The sequence below is a fragment of the Leptinotarsa decemlineata genome, unplaced genomic scaffold, assembly GCF_025532065.1.
Source record: "Leptinotarsa decemlineata unplaced genomic scaffold, Ldec_3_MD MMD2_tig00026354_RagTag_RagTag, whole genome shotgun sequence".
Taxonomy (NCBI): Eukaryota; Metazoa; Arthropoda; class Insecta; order Coleoptera; family Chrysomelidae; genus Leptinotarsa; species Leptinotarsa decemlineata.
Window position 1 is genome coordinate 10,829,841 of NW_027412702.1, and position 26,230 is coordinate 10,856,070.

Below are 26,230 nucleotides of genomic sequence, written 5' to 3' on the forward strand. Positions count from 1 at the left end.
TATTTAAACCTAATTATCGAGACAAATATCCAGAGAGAAATTATTCAATTTTACTCTCTTCGAGAAGATTCAGCTTCAGTTATTCCTGCATGTAATTAATGTATATTAATACAAGTTGTAACGCAACGCAGTAAGCGTTGCGTCTACTGTAAGACGACAGGCGATGATGCGCGGGGGTAGAGGGCGGTCTAAGCAATGAAGCGCAATCACCGAGAAAGCAGACAGACGCGTGAGGGCAGACGTTGTTGACGGTTGTGTTAGTTTTGCGAAATTTTGTTACAAGTAACATAATTCGATTCTCGAAGCTATTTATTACTTAGTGCAGTTGAAATATTTTTTTTATCGACCCAAAACTTCAGGTTTCCAACTTCAGAACTGATGAAATTCAATACAATTTTCAAACCTCTATTTTTCCTTGCTGATTCTCTTTATTGATACCTAATCACGCTATACAAAGGACCTACCTGCATATTTGAAGATTCTAGGTTCAGTAGCTTCGGCTGTACGTTAATATAAGAGTGTCAGTTAACCAATAGGTACCCACTTATACAATACTATCTGTTTCCCGCTGTTTTACCCGCGTTACCGTGGGAGCCTACCCTATGTGTTATTCCAGGTCATGATCTATCTATATACCAACTTACATTTGAATCCGTTGAGCTGTTCAGGCGTTAAAATGTAAAAAACGTAAATACATATATTACATTCTTCCGTCCTTACATGCTTCTTGAAATATGCAGGTAGGTTCTTTGTATAGTGTAAATGAGCGTCAAGAAAGGGAATCAGGAAGGGGAAATAGGGTTTTGAAGAGTGTATTGAATTTTGTCAGTTTTGAAGTTGGAAACCTGAGGTTTTGGGTTAATAGAAAAATATTGTAACTTTTTGTTCAAAATGGTCTATCAGGAAACTCAATGTGACAAAACAAATTCTACGCGGGCGAAGCCGCGGGCAACAACTGGTCCAACTAGTCCTTTAGATGAAGATTTGTTTTAATTTTTTCAGTTTACTGAAATTTAACGATTTTCAGAGATTCCATAAAATTCAGGGAAACATATGTTATATTCCAATGGGTAAATTTACAATGTGAAATGTTCGCGTTTTATTAGTTATGAAAACAATTATTTGTGCGGTATAAGACTTCAAACCGTAAAAATTTTGCAATAAACACTATTATTAATGTCAAATGATAGTAATACGTCATTAGTTGGTCTCACAATCTAAGAAATTGCCGACGACTCACGTTTGTATAGCTATCCCTCTTCGATGTGCTGAGTGCAAGCTATTATCCAAACAAGAGCTTTCGGTTATTAAATGAAAATGTTAGGTAGATATATACTTAGATAATTTATTTGATTTCTTTATAGAAACATATTTTTATATAACACCTTAAAAATATTATTTCAACAATTTATTTTGTAACTATAACTGTGTTCAATCAATACATTTTTTATGCCTCTTTGATATCAGCTTATTCAAATTTGTCGATTTCCGCTTGTAGTTTACTTTAAATTAGTGATTCAACCTGACTACGCACGGGTAGCAGAACTCATATGAGTACATTTTTTTGCTTACAGTGTCGCATCACTGATTGAATACTTAAACGCACGCCACTCCAAGTAATAAAACAACCTGAAAACCCATAAAATCTTCTGTTCGTGACCTTTTTGGGTTACAAAAATAGAGTGGACCTGGTAGAGTATTATAAACCGGCCAATAAAAGCTTTGGTAAATCATAACGAAATAAAATTAAGTTTGGGCACTCTGTATTTATAAAGAGCATTTTTTACTATTTGATTTGATAAGGAAATGGAGTATAAATGAATTATTAGAAGAAAACAATATTTTTTGCGTGTTTCGATGATTTTATATCGAACCGTTTATACCAATCATTTATCTATTTTTTAAAACTGTTTTGCCTTCTTTTTTCACTTGATGAAGAGGAGGATGCTATATAAATGTGTTTTATTGTGACGCCTGTGTATTCTTTCGTTGAACCAAGGTTTTCTTTCACTTCTCAGGGCGACAGATGTGAAAAATTGACGTTATGTCGATTTCCTCGATTTCTTCATTAATTATGATGATTGAAGTATCATATTCAATTGAATGCCGTAGGTTGCACGTGGGTTCATTCACTCGTTAAAAAATACATTTCCTATAATTTATGCTCTTTTAAATATCTTCCCATGTTTAAATTAACAATAAACTACGTATAAGGCGAGTGTCTTCTAATAATCCCTCGACGATCGGATATTGAGTTTTCAAACAGTCTATAAATAGTTGTAATGAACGTGTGAATTGATAGTGCGTACCCAAGATCGGGCATTTTTTTGGACAAATTGTTCGGTGTAATGGACGCATTTACATGTTCCAAAGTACTTGGTAAATACTGTAATGAAAGCCATTTATAAATGTCCAGCAGGTGTTGCAATCGATAATATCACGGTAATCAATTCAAGTTTGATGGGAAATGTTTTTAGTTATTGAAATTCATTCATAAAACTAGTCGAAACAGGTTGGTAGTTTTGGTTTAATTTATTTTTCTAATTTCCATAAATCAGGTAGATCAGGTTGAATTTTCAAAATACGAACAATTTAGCAAATTTTAAATTGCAGATAAAGTTCGCCCCCACTCCTCTAGGCGCTGTAAGTCTCAAGTCTATCCAGAGCAGAAATCAAAATTGACTTTGTTATTTGTACTGTGGCAGTTACAACGTGCACTTCGGTATAGAGTTCGAATCAAAAGTGAGAGGAAAGTATTTTTAAATGGTCAAAGCAGAGAAATTATTGCAAATATCATTAATTTTATTCGGCAAAAATCACATGCGGGTAAGCCTATAAGAGATTTGAAGTCCAAGCGAGCTGTGGAAGCTACCGGCGTAACACTTCGAACTGTTCAAGGTATCTCAGTGAGACGAAAGAAATAGAATATGGTGAAAGTGCATCATTTTCAAGTCCTCCAAAAAGACAAAGAAAATTTCCAGACAGATTTAGACGATTTTGATGAAGGTGTATTTCGACGTTATACAATAACCACCACTCATAAAAAGTTTTAATAGTTTAATAATAACTTTGGTTTTTCAGAGAGTTTCCGAAAAGTTATCCGTGAAATAGGGTTTTCGTGGGAAAAACTAAATCAAACCCAAAAGTTTTAATAAATAAACCTAATATTCAGCTAAAAAAGACTATTTTTAGAGTGGAAAATAAATCATGAAAAATGGTGTGGAAATCACAATATTCCTTACCAATGCAATGTTGAATGTGGATGTACCTCAGTCTCATCAGACTGAATAAACCAAAATATATCAAATTGATAGTGATAATAGAGATGACGTTTTAAAACTGCCACCTTATCACCCGGATTTGAATCCAACGGAACTCGTTTGAGCCTCTTTGAAGCAAAATATTGCTAAAAAAAGTCTATTTCAACCTTAAAATGAAAGTGATGTATCTGATTTGAATACTAGTGACTGGAAGATAATTTTAACGTGTTCATCTTTTGTATGAAAGCCATGTTCCATAGTCTTCAGGTTTTTATGCATGACGTTTCTTCTACTACTGCGGTAGACATTATCAAACGCGATATGGTAACGGTCGCAGTTCAGCGCCCGAGTTGGTGCTCGAGTTGTTGTTTCCATTGTTTCTAATGCAGAAACTACGATGCTGATATTTAACTCCGGTTTTATATTATTATTGCTGATTTGTCAGTTCTTCCGAGTCGACAATAATTTCTCTTGTGTTCACAAGACGAAGTCGATTAGTTTGTATGGTTTGTATGGTCTTTCAGGTCAGATGGAAAGAGCACGGCTCTGCCGAACTTTAAAACCAAATTCGGTTTGTATGGTTTATATGGTCTTTCAGGTCAGATGGTAAGAGTACGGCTGTGCTGAACTTTAAAAACCCGATTCCTTCCCCAGCGGCGCAAGCACAAAGTATGTGCTCTGCTGTTTCACCATTTTCCATATCTGTACTTCTTTTCATGTAGACCGACCCGCAGCTACAAGGAATTGGGTACACTCGCCTTAAGACACTTGCCACAAGGCTCTTCAGTACCAAATTGGATAACATCGGTGTATACCAGTGAGGGTGACAGTGTTCCATGTAAGTGCAATTTATTACCATTAATTTAAAGTAGATCTCATGTGAATGATATCTGATTTTTATTCCACAACGAATGTTTGAAATACAAACTTAGTAGAGAAAAGTATCTTCTGTATAATTCAGTGTTCATATAGAAATGTTTGTTTCGAAAGAATTTTTTCTTTCGTGTAATTCAATGTTTATATGAAAGTAGCTGTTTCAGGAGGACTTTCTTTCAGTTTGTGTCTAAAAGTTACTTCTTTGCATGATCTACACATCCATGTATAGAGTTACTTTTTTAAAATTGATTACTTCCTTCCTTTCCATGGAAGATTCCCTCATCCTTGTTTTTTGTATCGAGATGGAGTAGTAGAAAGCCAAAAACTTTCTTTCCCACTCCTAAAAATATAACCCCTTCAATTCATATTCCTTATACTTATCAAGTCAGTATCAACAGCTTACTTGTACCACAATGCTTTATATCACATTTCTCACAGCTAATTTCCTGAATCCTAGACTTCTCCTTCTTCTGTCACATTTGTTGGAGTGTGTGAGCAATTTTGAAACCCACTTGCATACTCAATTTTTCAAAAGTTTGCACCAAACCATCGGATTGGTCTATTATACTAAGAATAATACGGTTTTGTTGTAATGTAACTTTTTTTTCCATACTTGCAATTCAAAAATTTTATCGAGTTTGCATTAAAATCTGTATATTCAGTAAGAGATCGCAAGGTCAAATTTCAAGATTATTCGTTCATATCTATTTCAAACACTCCATTGTTACGATCTTTCATCATAAATAATCCAACACTTCCTCGGCTGCTTTAAAAAATAGTAGTATACTATTACTCACTTGTACATCTGCCAAATTTTTTATGAGTAATTTCACGTGTCACAACATGTTCTAGTGACCTGAATTCTTACGTATACCAGTATTTTTATTTCTATGTAACAGTGTATCAAAAAAGAGGTGAAACTGAATAAAAAAATAGTCATATTACAAGGCCTATGAACAAGCGTTGTTCGGACATGAATAATATGCCAATTCTAATATATCAGGTGAACATCTGTGTATTTCTCCATTTTTGTTCGATGAATAATATTTAAAAAAATATAAAATTTTCACTCTAAAATGTTATTAATGAACCAGTATCAATAAAAGGACCAAAATAGTCTGATTTGTCGTACGTGACTAAGCTCCAAGCAAGCACAAGTTAAAAAAATATATACAGGGTTATTCAAGTATAAGTCTATGCATTGTAATCTGGGAAACGTAGCTCATTTGATTTTGTGAAAGATGCATTTGTCATATTCTACAATATAAGAATCGGATATGACTTTCAAATGACAAATCTCTTTTTGTCTCTTACTATAGCGTTCACTGCAAGTAGATAATCACTTAATACCACAACCCAAAATCATGGTATCCAGGATTAACTACTGGGCAATGCAGATTCGATCTGTCATGATCGAGATGAACCGACTTAGTACCATTGATCCGCTGGGAACCCCTCATCATTTTTCAGTAAGGTATCAGTAAAGAGGGTTCAAGACAAAATATTCTCGTGACTAAAACATCTTGCCAAATATTTAATTGTCTGATTGTTTCGTTAAATTTTTATCAATATTCGAGATATGCCGGTAACATTAATCTTATCCTTCTTCTTACTATTATTGAGCACATTACTGACATGTTTGAAGGTAGTTGACAATACGTTATTGACATATTTTTGTATTGAGTTTTCTGTTGAGCGAGATGTTTTCAGTCCTAGGAGCCAGTGGCACCTACGGCCTGATGACTTCGACAATTGCGGAACTAGTCAAGTGTTACACCCATGCTCAATCCTTGAAGAGACGGGACGAAACCAAAGGATGTAATCTTGCCAGGATCACCTTGGGTGACCCTGGGAAGCTGGCGCCGAAGAAATATTTGGCAATGACCAGGAAAAACCTACGCCTAACAGTAAGATTTCTGACTGGTCACTGTCAACTAAGGAAACACCTCTATAATATGGGGCTGGTGGACACACCTCGTTGCAGGATGTGTGAATAGGAAGATGAGACTGTCAGGCATGTCCTGTGCGAGTGCCCGGAGTTATCATCACTAAGCGAGTGTGTGTTCGGCGAGTCTTGGCCTACATCTGCCGATATAAAGGAGATGTCTCTAAGTGACCTGTCCACCTTCCTTGAAAGAACAGGATAGACGATGACCTAGGAGGACAACTCCTCGGAAGGATGTACAATGGGTCACATGTGGCCTAAGTACTGTGGGCTCACACTCACCCTCCCTACTCTACAGATACAGATACTCCTGAGACGTATTTGCCTTGAGGTGTTTTTGATTTTATGGAACATTTTTTCAAAAGACATTTTTTTATTACAAATTTTGTCTACTGTTTTGGAAATATTTGTTTTTCTTGAGTTGAACTCGAGGTATTTCATTTCGACTCATCAACTTGAGATTTCCGAACTTCCTGAATTTTCACAAACATTCATTTATTTTTCGTCTTCCACAAGAAAATGAATCGATCGAGAAATTTTGCAAAAACTTTCATAGAATCTTGTTTATATTGAAAGCGTTATATTTTTAGGAGTGACTAATTTTTGGGAAAGAAAGTTTTTGGCTTTCTACTACTTCATCTTGATACAAAAAATGTGGGAATCTTCCATAGAAAGGAAGGAAGTAATTGATTATAAAATAAGTAACTCCATACATGGATGTGTAGATCATGCAAAGAAGTAATCAAAGTAATCAAATAGGTGAATGAATGTCATTACGATGTCATCGATGACATAAGTCTATCAAACTTATTCCGTGAGATAAAAATCGTAATTCATGATTGAAATATGTGTTTTATCTTATAATGTTATCCAGATTGGTACTGAAGAGCCCTAAGGCAAGTGTCTTATGGCGAAACATCAATGTGGAAACATCAATGAGGATGGAAGTGTTCCATGTAAGTGCAATTTTTTTACCATTCATTTAGTGTAGATAGATAGATAGATAGATTTTTATTTATTCACGTTATGAATATACATTTGTGACAAGTCATAGACAGTTGGTACAAAGTGTAGAACTCCTGTGAATGATATCTGATTTTATTTCATTAAGAATGTTTGGAATACAAGAATAGTTAGTGTCTTCTGTATAATTCAGTGTTCATATAAAAGTATTTGTTTGGAAATAATTTTTCTTTCGTGTAATTCAATGTTTATATGAAAGTAGCTGTTGCAGGAGGGCTTTTTCTTCCAGTTTGTGTCTGAAAGTTACTTCTTTGCATGATCTACACATCCATGTATAAAGTTACTTCCTTTCTTTGCAAGATTCCCACAAATTTTTTTGTATCAAGATGGAATAGTAGAAAGTCAAAAACTGTCCCAAAAAAAATCATAGAATATTATACATTTTTCTTATTTTCAACACGTTCACAAGAATACTTCATTTCAAGAATACAAATGCGTATAGTGTGATTTTAAAACAAATGTTTTTTAGTTAATAAAACCCCTGTCAGTTTTATCAATAAATAAAATTCATTCTGATATTTCAACAGAAAAAAGGTGTATATAGTTACTGAGTCCTCTAACTCACTTCATGAATGATTAAGTTATGCAAAAGTCCTTCGAAATAACATTAGAGAATTCACAACAAAAATATAGATTCAAAACGCATGAAATAACCATAAATTTTTCATTATTGCGTTATTTCAGTATACTAGTCATTTATCAAAAACCTATGAAACTACTCAAATTAAATTGAACCTTCGGAATGTCTTGTAACGAATCTAAAGCCGCCCCTGACCGATATGCCGACCGACTCAGCGAACAAACACAAGACATTACCGCGAAATAATTCAGTCGGGTATCGCCGGTAAAACTCTAGATTCGAACCGACTACAGATTTCTAGAAAGGACCATTACCGATAAAAGCACGGCTTCCCGACCCAAGAGTGCAGTTCAGAAAGTGAATCGAGCGGCTTAACAAGAAATTCAAATAGTGGAAATAAATTAAGCGTTAGTTGCTAAGTGTTGTAACAAATAAATTAGTTTGTGATTAGTGAAATATTGTTGAAATTAAATTTGTTTAAATCAGTTAAATTTTAACTTGTTACAAGTGGTGTCAGAAGTGGGATGGAGTGCTACAGTTGAAAAAGGGCTAGAGGAATATTTTCTACTTGGTGACCAAAAAGCATTCTCGAGACAAACCGTCCTATGAAGATGTCTGGAGGAGTCTTACCAGACTGAGGGACACGATGCTGGACCACAATCTTGTGGACTTGGCAATCCCGAAATTAGCCTCTGGGCTCGACAGGCTAGATTGGAGAATTGTGAGAAGCATTTTAGAAACGATATTCAGATTCAACGACATCAAGATTTTGGTGTGCGGTAACCATCTTTCACGACCAAGCATAAAGACTGTGGAGTATTACTTCAATCGAACTTCACAGTGCAGATATCGAGAGTCCTGCAGGCATAGACACACGCCAAGGATGACATTTCGGGGCGAAACGTCTTTAAGAAGGGGGCAATGTAACGAATCGGAAGCCGCCCCTGACCGATATGCCGGCCGACTCAGCGAACAAACACATGACATCACTGCGAAAGAATACAGTCGGAAATACAGTCGGAAACTCTAGAACCGAACCAACTACAGATTTCTAGAAAGGACCGTTACCGATATAAGCCCGTCTTCCCGACCCAAAAGGGCAGTTGAGAAAGTGAATCGAGAGGCTAAACAAGAAATTCAAATAGTGGAAATAAATTAAGCATCAGTTGCTTAGTGTTGCATTGCCAAGAACTTTGAAATCTAGGTTGACAAGAACTGAAAACACTTCTCTATCGTGCTCAGATTTGATTCATATGAGGTGTCATAAAATGCATTTTGAAACCTTACTTACTCAGATAGTTTGCGAAATTCATGTTTGTACCAACTTGTTTCATTGTCGTTGATCCCTGAGATACTGTATCTCCATATGCTGGGTCTTCATCAAGATTCAAACAAGGGAACAGTGTAGCAAATCATTTGAAAAAGCTGCCGCCCAAGCTTACCAAACTTTAATTCCTCATTCCAAGGAAAAATTCGAACTCAGTAACCGAAAGCGACATTTTCAACGGAAAACGTTACAATGATTATGGAAAAAATAATGATTATAATGGATCATGAAAAAAAATAATTTAATCTAAACGATGTACACATTACACCTTTCATTCCAGAGGCGGTGGTCATCGACTAAAAAACCCCAACTGTCCTCCCTAAAACGATGATTCGTCAAAACCATAGGCGAAATATCCCTCTATGTTTAAATCTAATGTACCGTCAGGTATAACTGACTTGAAGGTGTGCATCGTCAGGTGCCCTGAAAGTGCCTTAATATGGGACTGTTGCTGCGGGAATCTTGCACCTTGAACTCCGACAATATCGACATTTCAAGTAGAATCTCTTCAGTGTGGCATTGTAGATGCCATAGAGAATATTCCATAAGATGGTTCACAGATGGGATTCTATTGATTCCAGGGCTGCACATTACGCCCTGGATGGATGCAGGAGACCTCTGACTGGTGGATGCAGTTTATCACCCATTCAGCTATGGGATGGTGCTTCCCTGAAATGTGTCACAACTTCCAAACCACATATTCATGATGGATTCGTTAGTGAGAGTGTGAATGGGTGTGAGCCATACTGAATATGGAAATCAACAAAAATCTTAAATGATTTTTTAAACAAAGAATTGGACGTAGTCAACGGAATAATTTGAGTAAATTCATTAAAAACGATAAAGATAAAACTCCGTATCGTATAGATGGGACTATTTGAGTTGAGTTGTGGTTCTTGTCCAAAATTGTATATTGGGCAAACATTTTGCAAAAGAATAAAAGAGCATAGAAGAAATGTTTCGAGTGGAAAAACCAATTCAACATTCAAACACGATTAAGACGTATCGCATTCGTAAGAGAAAGGTTCAAAACTCAATCTTTAGGATTGCTCAGAAATCAATCGATTTAAGATTTCGGCATTATTGCTCAATGATCAAATATATTTGAATTGTTGCCTATTGTCGAATTTAGTTTGCAATAAGGAAATTAATGAAGATATTGGTAATCAGGATATATCTTTAAAGTAGGTAAAATGATGTCTCAGGTAAAATATTCATTATTATCTAGTTTTATGAACTGTTACTTGAAATGTAAATACTATCGGTAACGAATTTATCATGTAGAAATTTGTCAGGCAGTAATAGTCATAATGATTCAAATTACTATAAAAGCATGACACATAATTTGTTTAGACAGTACTGTGACGTCCGAAGATGATAAACACGTGTCGCGATGTTGTAAACTGTCACATGGAAATATATTTCTGAATACGTTGAAATGAATTGTTACATTTAATTATCGCCTAATTGCCATATCAGGTATCTTCGGTAAGCATCCGAGATTATTTTCTGATGATGTCATTTATAATAAACGATATATGATATTTCATTTCTGTTATCTTTTTGTTGATTCAAATCTAGATTTTTCACTATCATGAGTTGCACCAAACAAGTATGAATGATACACGTGAAATAGATTTCACATGTATCAATCTATTTTCAGATAATCTTAATCAATCGAGTAATTTTTGAAAAAAATGTTTTTCCAGACATTCATGAATAATGGCTAATTGAGGAATATTTTCAGAAAATTATAATACTGGAGTTCTATCTCAACATCAAACCGTTATTTTTGCCACCTCTACACGTGTTTCGATCACCAAGTGATCATCTTCAAGAGGAAGATTGAACAAAATCTACATACAATGTTGTCCTTATTTATACTATAGATACCTCTGATAGGTACCTGTGTCTTAATTGTCTTAAAATTGTTTTACAACGTTGCCTTATCTAGTACCTAGGTAAATCTGATAATTAAAAATATTGTTTCAGTAAACTATTTAGTAAACTATTAGGTATTGGTCCACCATCGTCATTCATCGTCATATCATTACTTTGACTTATTTCTAAGCTCTCATAGGCTTCTAGATGCCTATTGTTGTTAACTTGACTAACTAATCTTAATGAACTAAAGTCTATGGAATGGTTTTGTTGGGCGAGTACTGATTTTTCTGGTCTTCTATTATATTTTAGGTATGCTAAGTGTTCCTTATATCCTTACATTTGATTTCGTAAATTCCAGACTTTTCCGAATTCTCGACTTTGTCTTTTGGCTTCCTAAAAGGCTTTGTAGGGTATGATTTGTTTTAAATACCACCTTCATACCTTGTACCTTGAAAATCTTTCCAAAGTTCTTTATGTATTGGTAGTATGAAACCGAGATATATTTATATTGGTTATCGTCATTTCTAAAGGTTGAGATTTCGTTCATTCTTAACCTAAACGTTTCCTTCCTTATAATACCATCTACAATACACCTCGAGAAATACTGACTGCTATTTTTTGTAGTGTCACTTTTCCTTTTGTAATCCTCTCATGTGTGAGAGGAAACGTCAAAAGACGATGCACCAGAAAATTCAACCCAGCACGTTTGTGCTGTCCACAGTGATGTGAACTGTCTGGAATATACCTGTACGCGATTGTTTCTTTCCTAAATACATCGTATTGTAACCCTCCATATTGGCTCCTCATTACCAAAACTTCAAGAAATGGAAGTTGTCGTTTATTTTCTAGCTCATACGTGAACTCTATTGATGAAAATCTGTTATCTGAAACGGAAACAAAGTCCTCAATATTTGATTTTTGGTTATCGAGCATCGCAAAAACATCATCCACATACCTCAGTCATATCCTAGGGAAACACTTTGGCGTTTCTTTGGTTTCCATTTCGAATTTGCTCATGAACAGGTTAACCAGGTAGGCGGACAAAGGCCATAGCCGTTCCTATTGTTCATCAAAGCAACCTTCTACTTGAAAACGGTTTTGTTTCATACACAAATTAATGAGAGAAACGAATTCATCAATTTCATTATTAGTGAAGTTATTTTTTGCCAGTAATTCCATGTGGAATTGGGACGCTGGGAAACAAAGAACAAACATCAAAGTAACCTAAAATCTCACCTGCTTGTAGACCGATGTTTTTTATGTTCTATGAACTCTAAGGAGTTTTTGATAATTAAACCTGGTTCCCCAAAAGGCAAGCTTTCAGATTCCTTAGTGAACGATTTTGCTATTTGGTAGATAGGAGATCCAATAGCCGACACGATGGGGCGCATTCATTTTCCCGGCTTGTGGCATATTATAGGCATCTAGATGTCTATGAGAGCTTGGAAATAAGTCAACATAATAATATGAACAACAATAGTGAACCAATACCTAATAGTTTACTATATAGCTTGTTGAAATAACATTTTTAGTTAGCAGGCAACATTGTGAAATCAATTTCAAGACGCAGGTACCTAGCAAGGTATCTATAGTAATAATAAGGACAGCATCTTCCTCTTGAAGATGATCACTTGGTGATTGAAACACGTGTCGAGATGTTAAAAATAACGGTTTGGTGTTAGGGTGTTTGGTGTAGTAATATTCGTTACTACATCAAGCGTTCCAAAAAGTGCATCACAAGTTAGAAAACTATATTGAAATAGTGAATTAGTATTAGAAATGAAAAAATTGCATTTAGGTTGAATACTGACGTAATTATATTTCAGAACTATATATCAGGAAAAATCCAATGAAAATGAAAGTTAATTTCCTTAGTCATGAAACAGAGCTAACAGAGTAATAAGTATGAGTTGAAAAGTAATTTTCCAGTTGGTTTTACACGGCTTTTATGAAGTTATATATTAATTACAACTGGGATCTTTAATAACCAAATACCGTACAAAAAATGGGACAGAAAATAGCTTTGATCCAACTAATACAAGCGGACTGTCAAATTAAATGACTCTTTGATTTTTCAAAAGCCGTACAGAAATGTATTGCCTTTAAAAAATTAAAAATTTGAACACCTGTCTTGGAGCGCTATTCACCAACCAATTTGGCGTTATCAGGAAATGCTCTATACTAATTCCAAAACTTTCATTTAAAGCATCTACGTCTAACTGAAGAAACACCCACTTTCACATTTAGTCACTGAAGAATGATTTTGAAAGCCAGAAATTTCCAGTGTTACGTTCTTCAGCACCAGTTTTAACAGCCCGTTATTCTGATCAACATACTATATTTCTACTGTCAAAATTTTGTTTGTGTTTCATTCAATTTTAACACATAACTCAATTTCGCTCATATTGTCCACTTGTTTATCCTCCCATATAGTTGATCACCCAGAACGTGTTTTATTTTGCACACTACCGTTCTCATGAAATTTTTCCACTAATTGTTTGAAATAATGTCTATCAATAGGGCGATCTGGAAAACGTTCATTGAACATTCGTACACCCTCATGATGATTGCGACGAGCTTCACCAAAAATAACAATCGCTTCACATTTCTCATTTAATGCACGTGGTGCAACCATTGTCTGAAGATGAATGGCATGCACAACTAACAGCTAGAATAAACTGACTTGCACTCTCCGTGATGCCAGTTTCTTGTTTTGACCATTTATCCTCAAACATCCAAAAACACATACAAAAACGTGCAGTTAATATCTACGCAAATGACAAATACGTCTTATGTGACGAACCCCATACGAACGACAACTCTCAGAAGTTGAGAAACTTGTGCGAGCTAAAGACTAACGAGGTCTTACCTTATAACGTGTGATTCCTAACACGGTTGCAGAATCATTCCAGCTTCAACCAGATAAATTCTCTCGAGAAAAATATCTGGTCGAAGCATGAATCGAACCCACGGTCTTCTGATCGTGAGTCGGGCGCACTACCACATCGGCCAATGGGGAATGTTCCTCCTGACGAAAATCAAGTAGTTTTCATAAAAGAGCTCTAAAACAACGCATTTTAAACTTATCATTTCAACCTTTTTCTTTAAAAAAAATATTTAAATACTCAAAAAAGAGGAATGCAATAATGCAAACAACATTTAAAGGGATTCGTTTCTATTTCATATATTTGGCAACATCGGTTATAGCTAATAAAGGACAATGGATCTGTTACCTGTATGAGACAAACAAAGATGACATATTACAGAGGCGTGCTGTTCTGTTTACTTATGTTCCGAGTTCCGAGACATTCTGTGATATATGACATTTTGTGCACCTAACCTGTCTTCCTCTATATAAATAAATAACAAAACAACTGTTGTTTATATGGCTTGTGGAGGTGGTATTGAACTATAATTTATATTTTGCGTTAATTGTTGATTCATAAAGATAATTTTCCTTTTTCAAAGTAGAATATCTAGGTACATATAAATTATTTCAACTTGATATAGGCGCTGTTGCCAATATATGAATTAGAAACAAAATCCCTTTAAAAATTAAAACCCAACATTTGACACATCAATTTGAATACTTTTCGAAGTGAATTTGAAAAACACATGAATTAAACTCAACTTTATTTTGTTCAAACTTGTATTTGCTGTAATAACCCAGATTGAGGAACATTCCCCATTCCATAAGAATCATATATTACGAAGTTGTGACTCGTAATTTAATAAAATGTGGAAATTGAGTCGGAGTTTAACACGATTTGAGTCGAAATTCAACAAAGGTTTTATTAATCTGGGAATTACTGAATTTTATTTTTAATATAATTCGTAGCCCTTCTACACCATTTTAGTTATTATAGAGCTAAAACGAATAGAATGTATTTTGAACATGTCTCACCGAAAAATTTGAAAATTTTTTTGCTATAATTCAACTGACCCTAAAATTCTCCTTCTTAGAATCCGATTGGAATACGTATATCGTGTAATGTTTTCGTACTTACAAATATCAGACATTAAAAAAGGTGACATAGTTTCCAAGTCATTTGAAGTCGCTGACCAGCGCCACAAGGGAAAATGCAAAAAAATCTGATATATCAGAACATGAAATATGGAACAGATGATTGGAAACCGAATCAAAATAATTCAAATGGTTAACTGAGTGCTTAGAATGCGATAAGCGTTAAATTGGTTATTCAAGTCGTGTGAAATGTGTCACTAGAAGGATTGCATACGACTTATAGTGTGTGTTGCAACTTAATCGACTAATCATATTTCATGTTGCGGTTTCTATTTGCAAAGAAAAATAATTTTAATATTAATAAATCGTAGGAGCGATGACAGTTCATACTGATACCGTAAGTGGTCAGGTTTTTTAAATTCTCTAGAGTTGTTCACAAGATTTATGTGTTACATCACTAGAAAAAGTCTGTTTTTTTTTGTTCCAGGATACCCACCATGCTAGCCAATGATTCGAATTGAACAGGTTATCAGATGATAAATTGAAAATTGTAAATTACATTTCACAAATATATTTTCAAACGTGGTTGAAAATCATTTCAGTACTATATATCTTTCCTCCTTACCGGTATGATTTGAAAGTTTATTATTACCTTCAAATTTGTAGTTGATTATCACAACACAACAAAGTTTTTGTTTCGGGGTTGAAATTAGATGATTTTAATGTATTTCCACGTGTTAAAACCGAAAGTGACCATAAAAATTATATATTAGCTCTTGTTTTCAAGATATAGTATCATTATATTATATATATGTATATTGAGTTTTCAACAAATGAAATATTTCATCACCAACAGTTGGTACACATGTTTGTTTACATAACACCCCTCTCATCAGCTGTTCTTAAGTAGTAAACATAACCTATGTGAGTTTGTCAATTGTACGCACGTGGTTGCTATTGAAATTATCGTGTGAAGTTGATTTTTAAATTAATTTAAGTGCTGATCTGAAATGCCTCGAAAGTGTGTGAATTCTGTCGATAGCTTTTGCTATATATGTGGTGAAATAACATTTAAGGCTCAGAAACGTAAAATGACACCTATCGTTAAGACAGCCTATGAACATTATTTTGGTGTGAAAGTTGGGGACCAAGATAAATCATGGGCTCCTCATATATGTTGTAATTCTTGTTCCGTCATATTGCGAGAGTGGCAGAAAAATAAAAACCGGGCAATGGCTTTTGCAGTACCTATGGTTTGGCGTGAGCCTACCAATCATACAAACGACTGTTATTTCTGCTTAACTCCTCCCATTAAGCAAGGTTTATCTATGAAGAAAAGAGGAACGGTTAAATACCCTAATCTCCCATATGCTCTTCGGCCTGTACCACACTCAGACAATTTGCCAGTCCCTTCTCCACCCCAAAACTATGAAATTTTAGAGGAAGGTGATGAAGACTGTTTAGAAGGAGCAACCCATCCTTCTACATCCTATGACCCTGATTTTGAGGTAAGCGATAGGTCTAGTGATCCGCACAGAATTAGTCAAGCAGAGTTGAGTGACCTTATAAGAGATCTTCGCTTGTCTAAGGAAAAGGCTGAGCTGTTAGGGTCAAGACTACAACAGTGGAATCTTCTAAAACATGATGTGAAAATATCACATTAGGTATTAGGTAACAAAAGAGATGATAACTTAACAGCATTGGTTAAAGAGCTTCTTCAAGCTTACCACCAACTTGGATGCAACATGTCCTTAAAAATTCATTTTCTTCACTCTCATCTTAATTTCTTCCCACAAAACTGTGGAGCTGTGAGTGACGAACATGGAGAAAGATTCCATCAAGACATTGCCTTAATGGAACAGAGATATCAGGGCCGTTGGAATGAAGCAATGCTTGCAGACTACTGCTGGTCTGTGTGTAGGGATGCTTCAGAAGTGTTTTATAAAAGACAAGCTAAACGACAGCGATCTTACAATGAATCGGATGGACTTAATTGAAATTTGGTGGTACAAACTTCTTTTATTTGTCAAAACACTAAGAATAATGTTTTTTTTATTAATTTTGTACTTAAAATATTCTAAAAGAAACATAACAATATTGTTTTATGTACTTTCACTTTTCACGTATAGTATAACTACTCTTTAAGATTAAGTACTGTGTATCTCAAAAACCAGAGCTAATAAAAATTTTTCATTGTTATTTTCGTTTTTATCACCACAAAATTAGTAGAAATTGACTAATTTAGTGTAGGAAACATTCAAAAAATATTTTTTTGTTGTGTTGTGTTATTTTTTCACAAATATTTACATAGTTTGATAAATCAGGACCTGGCACTTTCTCAAATAAGAATAGTTTTATTGTAATATAGAAGGTAATATAGAAGTTAAAGAAAAAGTGGAGTTGTGTGACGTAAAGTACTTGAAGTTTAATCCATATACAGATGAGCAAGGATAAAGTCCTTGTTATAAATAATGTCAGAAAAACACACAGTACTAAAAGTAGATATTATTGTTTTTTAAACTGTTTTAGAGTCAAGCAATCAATAAGTCTTTCTTGGATTTTTTCAACTATTTGAACAACTGTTTTTCATATAGTTAGTTTTACAAGAGTACATGGAGGAATTGGTTATGATATACTATTTATTTGACGAGCATAAACTATGAAGGGAGTTCATTGAATTTACATCTGAGAATTCTGACATTCCTTCTTTGAAGTCGTTTTTCATCCGATCTTGGAATAAAGGACCTAAGTTGTTAGTTGAGAATCTAAAAAGCTTTTTTCTCAAAAAACCAATCTTTCCTAAAAATATTCCTTTCTCAATTTAAAATTATTTATAAGAAAAAAGTAGATTTGTCTCTGTCAGTTACATAAAGTAAAGTTTTTGCAAGCACAGTGAATCTTCCTTTGAGTTATCCAAAAAGGTATTTCATCAGTTCGGACTTCCATTGTCTAATATAATATAAATTGATTTGAAATCCCTGAAATCCCAAACGCGCACTGCGATTCCAAGAATTGCATTTACCGGATACCCTGCGAGTGCGGAGAACCATACATCGGTGAAACTAAGAGGCTATTGAAAGTTCGCATTGCTGAGCACAAGAAACACACACAGCGAGGAGAAACCAGCAAATCCGGAACATCAACTCATCAACATAACATCAAGTGGGCTCAAGCTGAAATCATCCACAAAGAGGAACACTGGTTTAGGAGAAAATTAAAAGAAGTCGCGTATATGTTGTCCAATAACGCATTTAGTCAAGCTAGCGTAGAGATACGTAACATATGGAAACCTCTAATCAAGCGAAAAACGACCAACTCCCGCCAAACGGTCATCTCCCGTTAAAACCAATGAAGCGGGGACAGGGAAGAGGGGATAGATGAAAACACTCGTTAATAATTTTTTTTAATTTTCAGATTTTATTAATATTTAAGTATTTTTTTTGGTTGTTGCTTGTATGTTATTTCTTTGTAATTTCTGTTTATTAGACAATGGAAGTCCGAACTGATGAAATACACCACGAAACATTGTCAACCACCTTCAAACAAACATCAAAAAAGGTGTTGATTGGGAGTTGAAGATTCTTCAGTTCAAACTCCCAAAAGTCCACGTAGAAGTTTTTTCGAAGAACAGAAATATTCAACGAATTCAAATAAAAACCAAAAACACAAAAGGTTCTTCAAAATAGCTGTTCTTATTTTTAACGACCCGAAATCATATTTCACAAAAACAAGACGATTATTCATATATCAGGTAATGACCCTGTAAATAATTTAAACGGTGAAATATTAATATGGCTCCTGTGTCAAATTCAAAAACATGCTGAAATCGCCTTGCGGTCGTTCTTTGTCTTTAATTAAGCTGACAGCTGCCAGACATAGAATCGTCTACTGAAATATGGGCATGGAAATTTCGAAATTAATTGCACGTTTCGATCTTGTCCAATACAGGGCGGTGCATCGCCTTGCACGGGTGTTTTCCAATTAATTTAGGATGATTTATTTTGTTTTTGTCTAACCACGCTCAAAAAAAGATGTTAGTTACCCAGTCTCATTCATCTTTATTCACATGAAAATTCATTTTAATCCTTTTTTTACAATTTTTCATTAATATTTTCTGAACAAATAGCAAAATATGGATCCCAATATAGTAGGTCCATATTTTTGTGTTTTTCTTCTTTCCCTTAGCGAAGATTCGGGAAAGAAATCCAGTTTTGTGATACTTTTATCTGTTTTGAAATCAGAAAATTTCTAGTCTTTTCATATTCTATATAGTTAGGTTGATGAAAACCTGCCTAGGAATCTATGCATATACCGTACTTGGTACACAAGAACCTCATTGATACTGTCATTGATACTGTAAATCAATGTACGGTTGAATGAAAAAAAAAGAAAAAAAAACACAAAATCACTCCCTGGATAACTGCCGGTCTGGTGAAGTCAATTCACTCAAAAAACGAACTACTCACAAAAGTGAGAAAATATTCTAATAATATAGAACTGAAAAACAAACTTGGAAAGTATCAAAACAAACTAACTAACTTGATACGTAAAACTAAATGTGACTATTACCAAAATCAAATGAATGCAAATCTCTCAGATACTAAACAATTGTGGAACGTAATTCGAGAAATCAGCAATACAAATACTAAGAAACCATCAATTACAACAAATAAAAGTGAAACAGGAAGCATACTCACTAAAAAAAGTGACATCGCAAACGAATTCAACACACTATACACTAATATGGGGGAACAATGGCAAATAAAATAAAAAGAAATCAAAATTATATATGGCATAAAACTATCACGAATAATACATTTGTTCTTTTTCTGACTGAAGAAGATGAAATAAACAAAACCATTTTTGAACTGAAGAATAAAAAGTCCACTGGTATTGATAATATCAACTCCGAAATTCTGAAGTGTATCTCACCGTTCATTTCAGGACCACTAGCACACATATTTAATTCATGTATTCAAACAGGAACTTGGCCATCATCTTTCAAACTGTCAATTGTAGTCCCAATCCTCAAAAAAGGTGATGATACTTTAATAACAAATTATAGACCAATATCACTCATCACCCATCTGTCCAAAATATTCGAAAAGATACTCAAGAAAAGACTCACGACTTACGTTTCTAAATATAAATTGATATCTGAACATCAGTATGGATTTAAGGAAAACGTATCCACCCAAGACGCGATATTGGCTCTGACGTCTAAAGTACTAAACTCCTTCTCCTCCTCCTCCTCTGCACTAAATGAGAATAAACCATGCCTGTGTGTTTTCATCGACCTGTCGAAAGCTTTCGATACAGTCGATTATAAACTGCTTCTAGAAACACTTGAGAATATGGGAATATGGGGAAATGCCTATGAGTTATTCAAAAGTTACCTTTCTAATAGAACACATATAGTAAAAATTGATGATATTTCAAGCAACCCACAAAACATTAGGATAGGTGTTCCACAAGGTACAGTTTTGGGACCAATTCTGTTCAATATCTATGTCAATGTAATTTTTTCGCTAGACAGTAAAGGTGAAATCTTAGGCTTTGCAGATGACACAGACATTTTTTATGAAGCCAATAACTGATCAGAGCTGAAGAATATGGCAGAGAAATATATTCAATCAATAAAAAACGGGCTACAATACAGGCTGTTGACAATTAACCTGGAAAAAACCATTATTTGCCATTTACTTGCAGCAGTTCAATAAGACCATAATTCTCGTACTTGGATGTGGGCCAACATACAATCAAACCCGAAACTAAAATAAAATACTTAGGTGTCGTTATAGACTCACACCTCAGATGGAATTCTCATATAGATTATTTATGCAATAAGCTGCGCTTCATCCTTTATAAATTCAAATTTCTCAAAAATAGTTTAAAAACAACTCAACTCAAAACTCTCTATCATGCCTTGGTTGAAAGTCACTTACGCTATGGAATTGCCTCTTGGGGAGGAGCCTTTCACACCCATATTCGTCCGCTGGAAGTGTTGCAAAATAGGTTCTTGAAATTGGTTTTATGTAAGCCTACGCGCTTCTCTACCCAAGCTTTATTCTCTAAGGCTCATATATTCGATATTCGACAGCTCTTCTATTACAGCACTATAACTACATATCATAAAAACAGATGCTTCCGACTACCAACTCATTCCTACGATACCCGTAAAAAAACAACCATATTGTTTCGCGGACGCATAAGTCGATTGTCCAGCGCTCTTATAATCATTTAGCGCCAAAATTATTCAATACAGTTCCGGAGTTAATTCGTAACATAAATGTGATTCACTTATTCAAAAAGTCCTTGAAACGTTTCATTTTTGGCCAAACAAGACAAAAAATTGCTGATTCCATTGAAAATAAGGATATATAGAACTTATATGATTTTACTGTGAAATGTACAATATTTATTCCTTTTTTAAATTGAAAAAATTTTATTATAATATTATATTATATTATATATATTAAATTTTTGACTTTCAATTTGATTTGTTACTCAAAACAAGTGTTTCACTTATTGAGTGTCAACGGTATTTGTTTGCAATTATGTGTTATCATTATATCTGTAATATTTTGATATGCAAATAAATATTATTGTTATCATTATTATTATTTCAAGCAGAAATTTACGCCATTGAATTATGTGTGGAGAGATTGGAAGAATCCAACCTCATACACAAGTCAATAAAAATATTCTCAGACAGTCAAGCGGCGCGGCGTTGGAACTCTTCCTGGTTGTACTGGCCACTATTCTTTTGCTTTCAATAACTGCTTGACGTTTGTTTATTATTTTAAATCCCAGATTCTCGATCCAATTCTGAAGAGTTTTGTCACAGCAGCTCACGTTATATCCGGAAGTATTCAATTTCTTCCTTATGATTTCAGTTGTAGGAATCTCATTGCTTTACTAACAGTCGTATATTGTTTTTTTTTCAATGATTTTATTAGATGAACATCTAAAGGTTTTGGTAACCCTGTACCTGAACGCGTCTTGCGTTCATAAGTTTTGTTTTTTGACTATTTTACATACAGTTAAGGAAGGAATTTCGGTTAAATCTGATGTGAAAGTTTGTTTCCCTCGAAGCCAAACTTGAGATGTACATTCTTTTATACATTGAAACATACCCTCTGTGTTTCAATATTCAAATGTATCCGAATCTTATTTTTTGGTATCTCTTTTTCGCATTGTTCACCATCGCTATTGGAATCATTACACTGAAAAAAGTCTGCATTGTTATCACACTCGTTATTACTATTAGTACTTGTCCAAGAACGCCACATTTTAAACAGATAACAAAAATTTCAAGTAATTATAACTGCACCAATATCGAATTTCAATACTCAAATCGCGATCAGTTCCAGAACTGAACACGACGGCGATAACCATCCCCGCATTCCCCGATTTCTATTCGTCACCGTAACATGACTTCAAATTTAATTTTATGACTCTTCAGCCAATCATAAAACTCGGGTTAGTAAAAATTATTCAATACGAACCGCCAATTCTACAGTCCACGTGGACTAGTTCGCAGCCGGTTCATTTCCATGTATTGGTTTTCTTGGCCTTTGAGAGTGCAACAAGTATGCACAATATCGTTTACTTCGACTATACGGCCAAAGAGGTCTGCATTATATTTGTTCAATACTCTTCCTAAGTCTACACAGGGCTCAAGATACTTTCAAATATGAAATAAAAAAAAAATATTGAGAAAATTCCATTAGTCATTGGTACACTTCTTTTAAGAATTTCAACTGTTTCTATTTTCACATAAATTGTTAGCACTTTTATTTAGCTATGTTTAATCTATAGTATCTACGTCTACGCTGTATTGTATTCTTTTGAATCTAAAATGAATATGAATGTAAATTGTTGCTGATCTACAATTATTTCATTTGTGTCTGTCTTCGTGCAATCTATTCAGGACCCCATAGATTACCAAAATATTGAAGATCTCGGCAAACACCTTGACCTATTGAAGGTAAAAGTACAAAATACAAAATAATACGATATATCATATCACTTGAACGTGTCAAATTTCAACTATACAAATACGATTGTGACATTACTGATCTAGATACATACTTCAAAGGTGAGTATGTTGACCCACATCAACTGATCGTCAATATAGTCCGTACGAGATATAACCTATAAATAAACATCCAAGAAAAATTGTAACCGTGGAATTTTCTCATTACACGGTGTTCACATTACGTTTCGTTTTATTTATATTCGTCTGACACTTGGAATGAATGTACTGTATGTTAAGTTATGCGGTTTTTATGAGAGTATATGGTATTCGAACAGATAAAGAATTAAAGTGGTTGTGATTTATTTGCTCGAACGTAAGTGTAAAAATAGGTGTATTGAATTGTAGATTTATTATTAGCATTTCAGATCGAAGTTTCCTGTCTCACTGAGTACGACGGTGTCGATAATGTCATTATATCTTTAAGACTTACAAGTTGAGATCTACAGAAGCGCAAGAAAAACCATATATTTTACCTTTGAGTAAGACTCAAAAGTCGAAATTTTAAAGAATGATTAAAAAATACTCATTTTAGTACTTACAGACACTATTAAATATTGGAAATCTATAAGTACATACATTTCTTAGTTGTTCTAACAAAATTTCGATTTTACACTCTAGATTTTGTCTGTAATGAATGATTAAAAAATACTCATGCACCTACGCCTTCTATCTTTCTGAAATTACTAGATATTGAAAAATTGTAAATAAATTTCTTAGGTAGCTATTTCATCGAAATTTCGATCTCAAACTCGAAATTTTGACTGCAATGAATGAATAAAAAAATACTCATTGAAGTACTTTTTCTAAATATGCACCTATGTTTCCGTTTTTCAGAAACTATTCTCGAAGCAAAGTATAGTCAATATTATTATTTCAAACTTTCCCTGAGTTTAGAGTTTTGGACGGACCTACATTGTGACCTACATCTCAGCCTCCCCACCCTTTGGTCCTGATGGTTTACTTAAAATCATATATCTGGATAGACGATAATAGAATCAGTATAATTCCAATGTGCAATATGCAAGAAGAAAGTTCGTAGAATTGTATCTCAAGAGACTACATGATAAGCAACTACGTTTCAACATAATTTATGACCATTTATTACTGTATTTTTGTAATCAAAATTAAAAATACTATTTTTTTTCACTTAGAACAAACAAATTGAATAAACTTTCGGTGAATACAATTTTAAAGACCTTACAGGTGAGAAGTTTTACATGACCCATACTTTAGGGAATTTTCTCGAAAATGCTAGAGGTTCTACCCCGTAGTCTAAAATAGAACTTTTATTATATTTGGAATTTATGAGAAGAAGTAAAATGTAGTTATTATTAAAATTAACTCTACCGAAATTACCGGATTTGTTGAGAAATAGTTTGTCAAAAATGATTCATTCAGTCACTTTATATTATGTCTCAAGTATATTTTCCAATCCAAGATCAGAAAATCCAATCAAGACATCAATTTATTGTTTTCATTTTTCGACCATCATTAGAAGGTTTTTCTAATCATATCATCCAAAACAATATTGAATCATGTATTCTTCGAGAAACGAGTATTTGAAAGATATCGATTCCGAAAAAAAATGGATAAAACCTCTCACCACTCTGATGTAACAATTACATTGAATACATTTCTATTATCGCAATCATTAATTTTATGTCTCAGGAAACTTGAACTTTATCTGTGACGAAATTCAATAATGTTTATAAAATTAACGAGAATCATATATGTTTAATTTTTCTTTTTCGAATTTGAATAAATTTCCTATTTATCAATGACAGTTGCATAGTTCATCTAATAATAGCGATGCATCGTTCGATAGTTTTTACAGTTGTATGGATAACCTTCAGTTATTTTTCATCATATATTTTCTCCATTAGTTATCTCACTCATCTCACAATCAACATTCCCCAATTTATTGTGTCAGGCCTGTGCTTTACGTTAGGTGAAAGTACAATTAAAAAATCTACGGCGCTTTTGACAGTTGTAGAGGTTGTAGTGAACAATTAATTATACTATTATAATGTTTTTCAAAGGAGCATACTACAACATTATTTTCATTTCCAGTTATATGAGCTACTTGTAAATAAACAGTAGCATCACTAAATCAACAATGAACGATAATAATTTTAAAATTTGGCAAATATCAGTTAAAATATCACTGATAAGACATATTTTATGGTATCATTATGTTGTTTTCTGTAGGATATACTATTTGTTCATATGTTCATTCAATCTTAGGAATTCATAGAGTTGGTTCCTGGGGTTAATTTTAAGGAATGTTTCGGCAACTGCAACTGTCACTTCTAGCAGTTGATACATTCACATATTTGTCAGTCAATGTCGGGACTGGTGACAACACCAACAAATGAACAAACAAAAAAATAACAGTGTAACCTCGTGGCGAGGAGAATGATAATTAGGATTAGTTCCCGGCCGAAATCTCAGAACAGAATGCCTGCCTACATCGGCTAAATAAAATATCTTCCCAGTAACTCTTGAAAAATCATAAATATATTCACAAAAGATCAACCACTTGGGCCTTGTCTTAATACATAAAAGTGTCAACAATCAGTACCTATTCCCAAGTGGGCGCCTGTTGTTCTAAATATCCATATGTCTTTCGGCAATGAACTACGGTTCAAGGGATGAGAGCCTTTCAATGATATGCGATGAAAAAAATACGAGAATGCTGAGTAAAAATTAAAATAAAAGAATTTACATGAAAAACCCAACCAGATGGATATTTTGTACGACTGCTCGATAATAGAGTTATAAAAAGAATTTATAATACAAAAATAAAAATCAATAAAGAAATGAAATGTTTCTAAACTAAATAGTTGTAGGAAAAACCCTACAGTCGAGAATCATAAAATAAACCTGGTGTGATCACTTGGACCTGTCATGGCTATTCTTGGACCTATTTCCCATGTAATATGTTTCGTCAAAAACTCTCGATCTATGGCACTTTTTATAATTATATAATATAATGAAGAAATCCAATGAATTTCAGCATCTCGTTCAAATTTGTACTGAGTATGACTCAATTGACGCAGTTTGACAATGGCACTTGTTTACATTTGGGAACACCAGTGTTTCTATGCATCTTTCTGTCAATTCATCGTTAATAAGAACTGTCAACGATCTGATAACTGAGGGTTTACAACACTGAATGAAGTTTTTACCGTTCATCTTTCAGTGAAAAAAAAAATAAATGTACTGCAAATACGTCATTTTGAAAAACACAGCAGAACTACTAAATTTTCAGTTATTCATTTCGCTCAACAGGCCTTGTAGATCGTAGGCGTGAATCAAATTGATACTTTT

At 34.0% G+C, this 26,230-nt stretch overlaps 2 protein-coding genes across 3 annotated transcripts in view; one reads left to right on the forward strand and one right to left on the reverse strand.

Moving 5' to 3' along the window:
* The window catches only part of LOC111512529 (uncharacterized), a 344,576-nt gene that overhangs the window by 118,036 nt on the left and 200,310 nt on the right, over window positions 1–26,230 (reverse strand). The window lies entirely within an intron of this gene.
* The window catches only part of LOC111501907 (plasminogen), a 78,202-nt gene that overhangs the window by 27,594 nt on the left and 24,378 nt on the right, over window positions 1–26,230 (forward strand). Inside the window, exon 1 of one of the 2 annotated variants that reach the window (XM_074184468.1) lies at window positions 7,008–7,037. The exons of the other annotated variant lie outside the window; for it this stretch is intronic. Within the exon in view, the coding sequence (XP_074040569.1) occupies window positions 7,017–7,037 (21 nt within the window). The 5' untranslated portion in view covers window positions 7,008–7,016. Of the gene's footprint in view, window positions 1–7,007; window positions 7,038–26,230 lie in introns of those variants that run through there. 2 annotated transcript variants of the gene reach the window in all.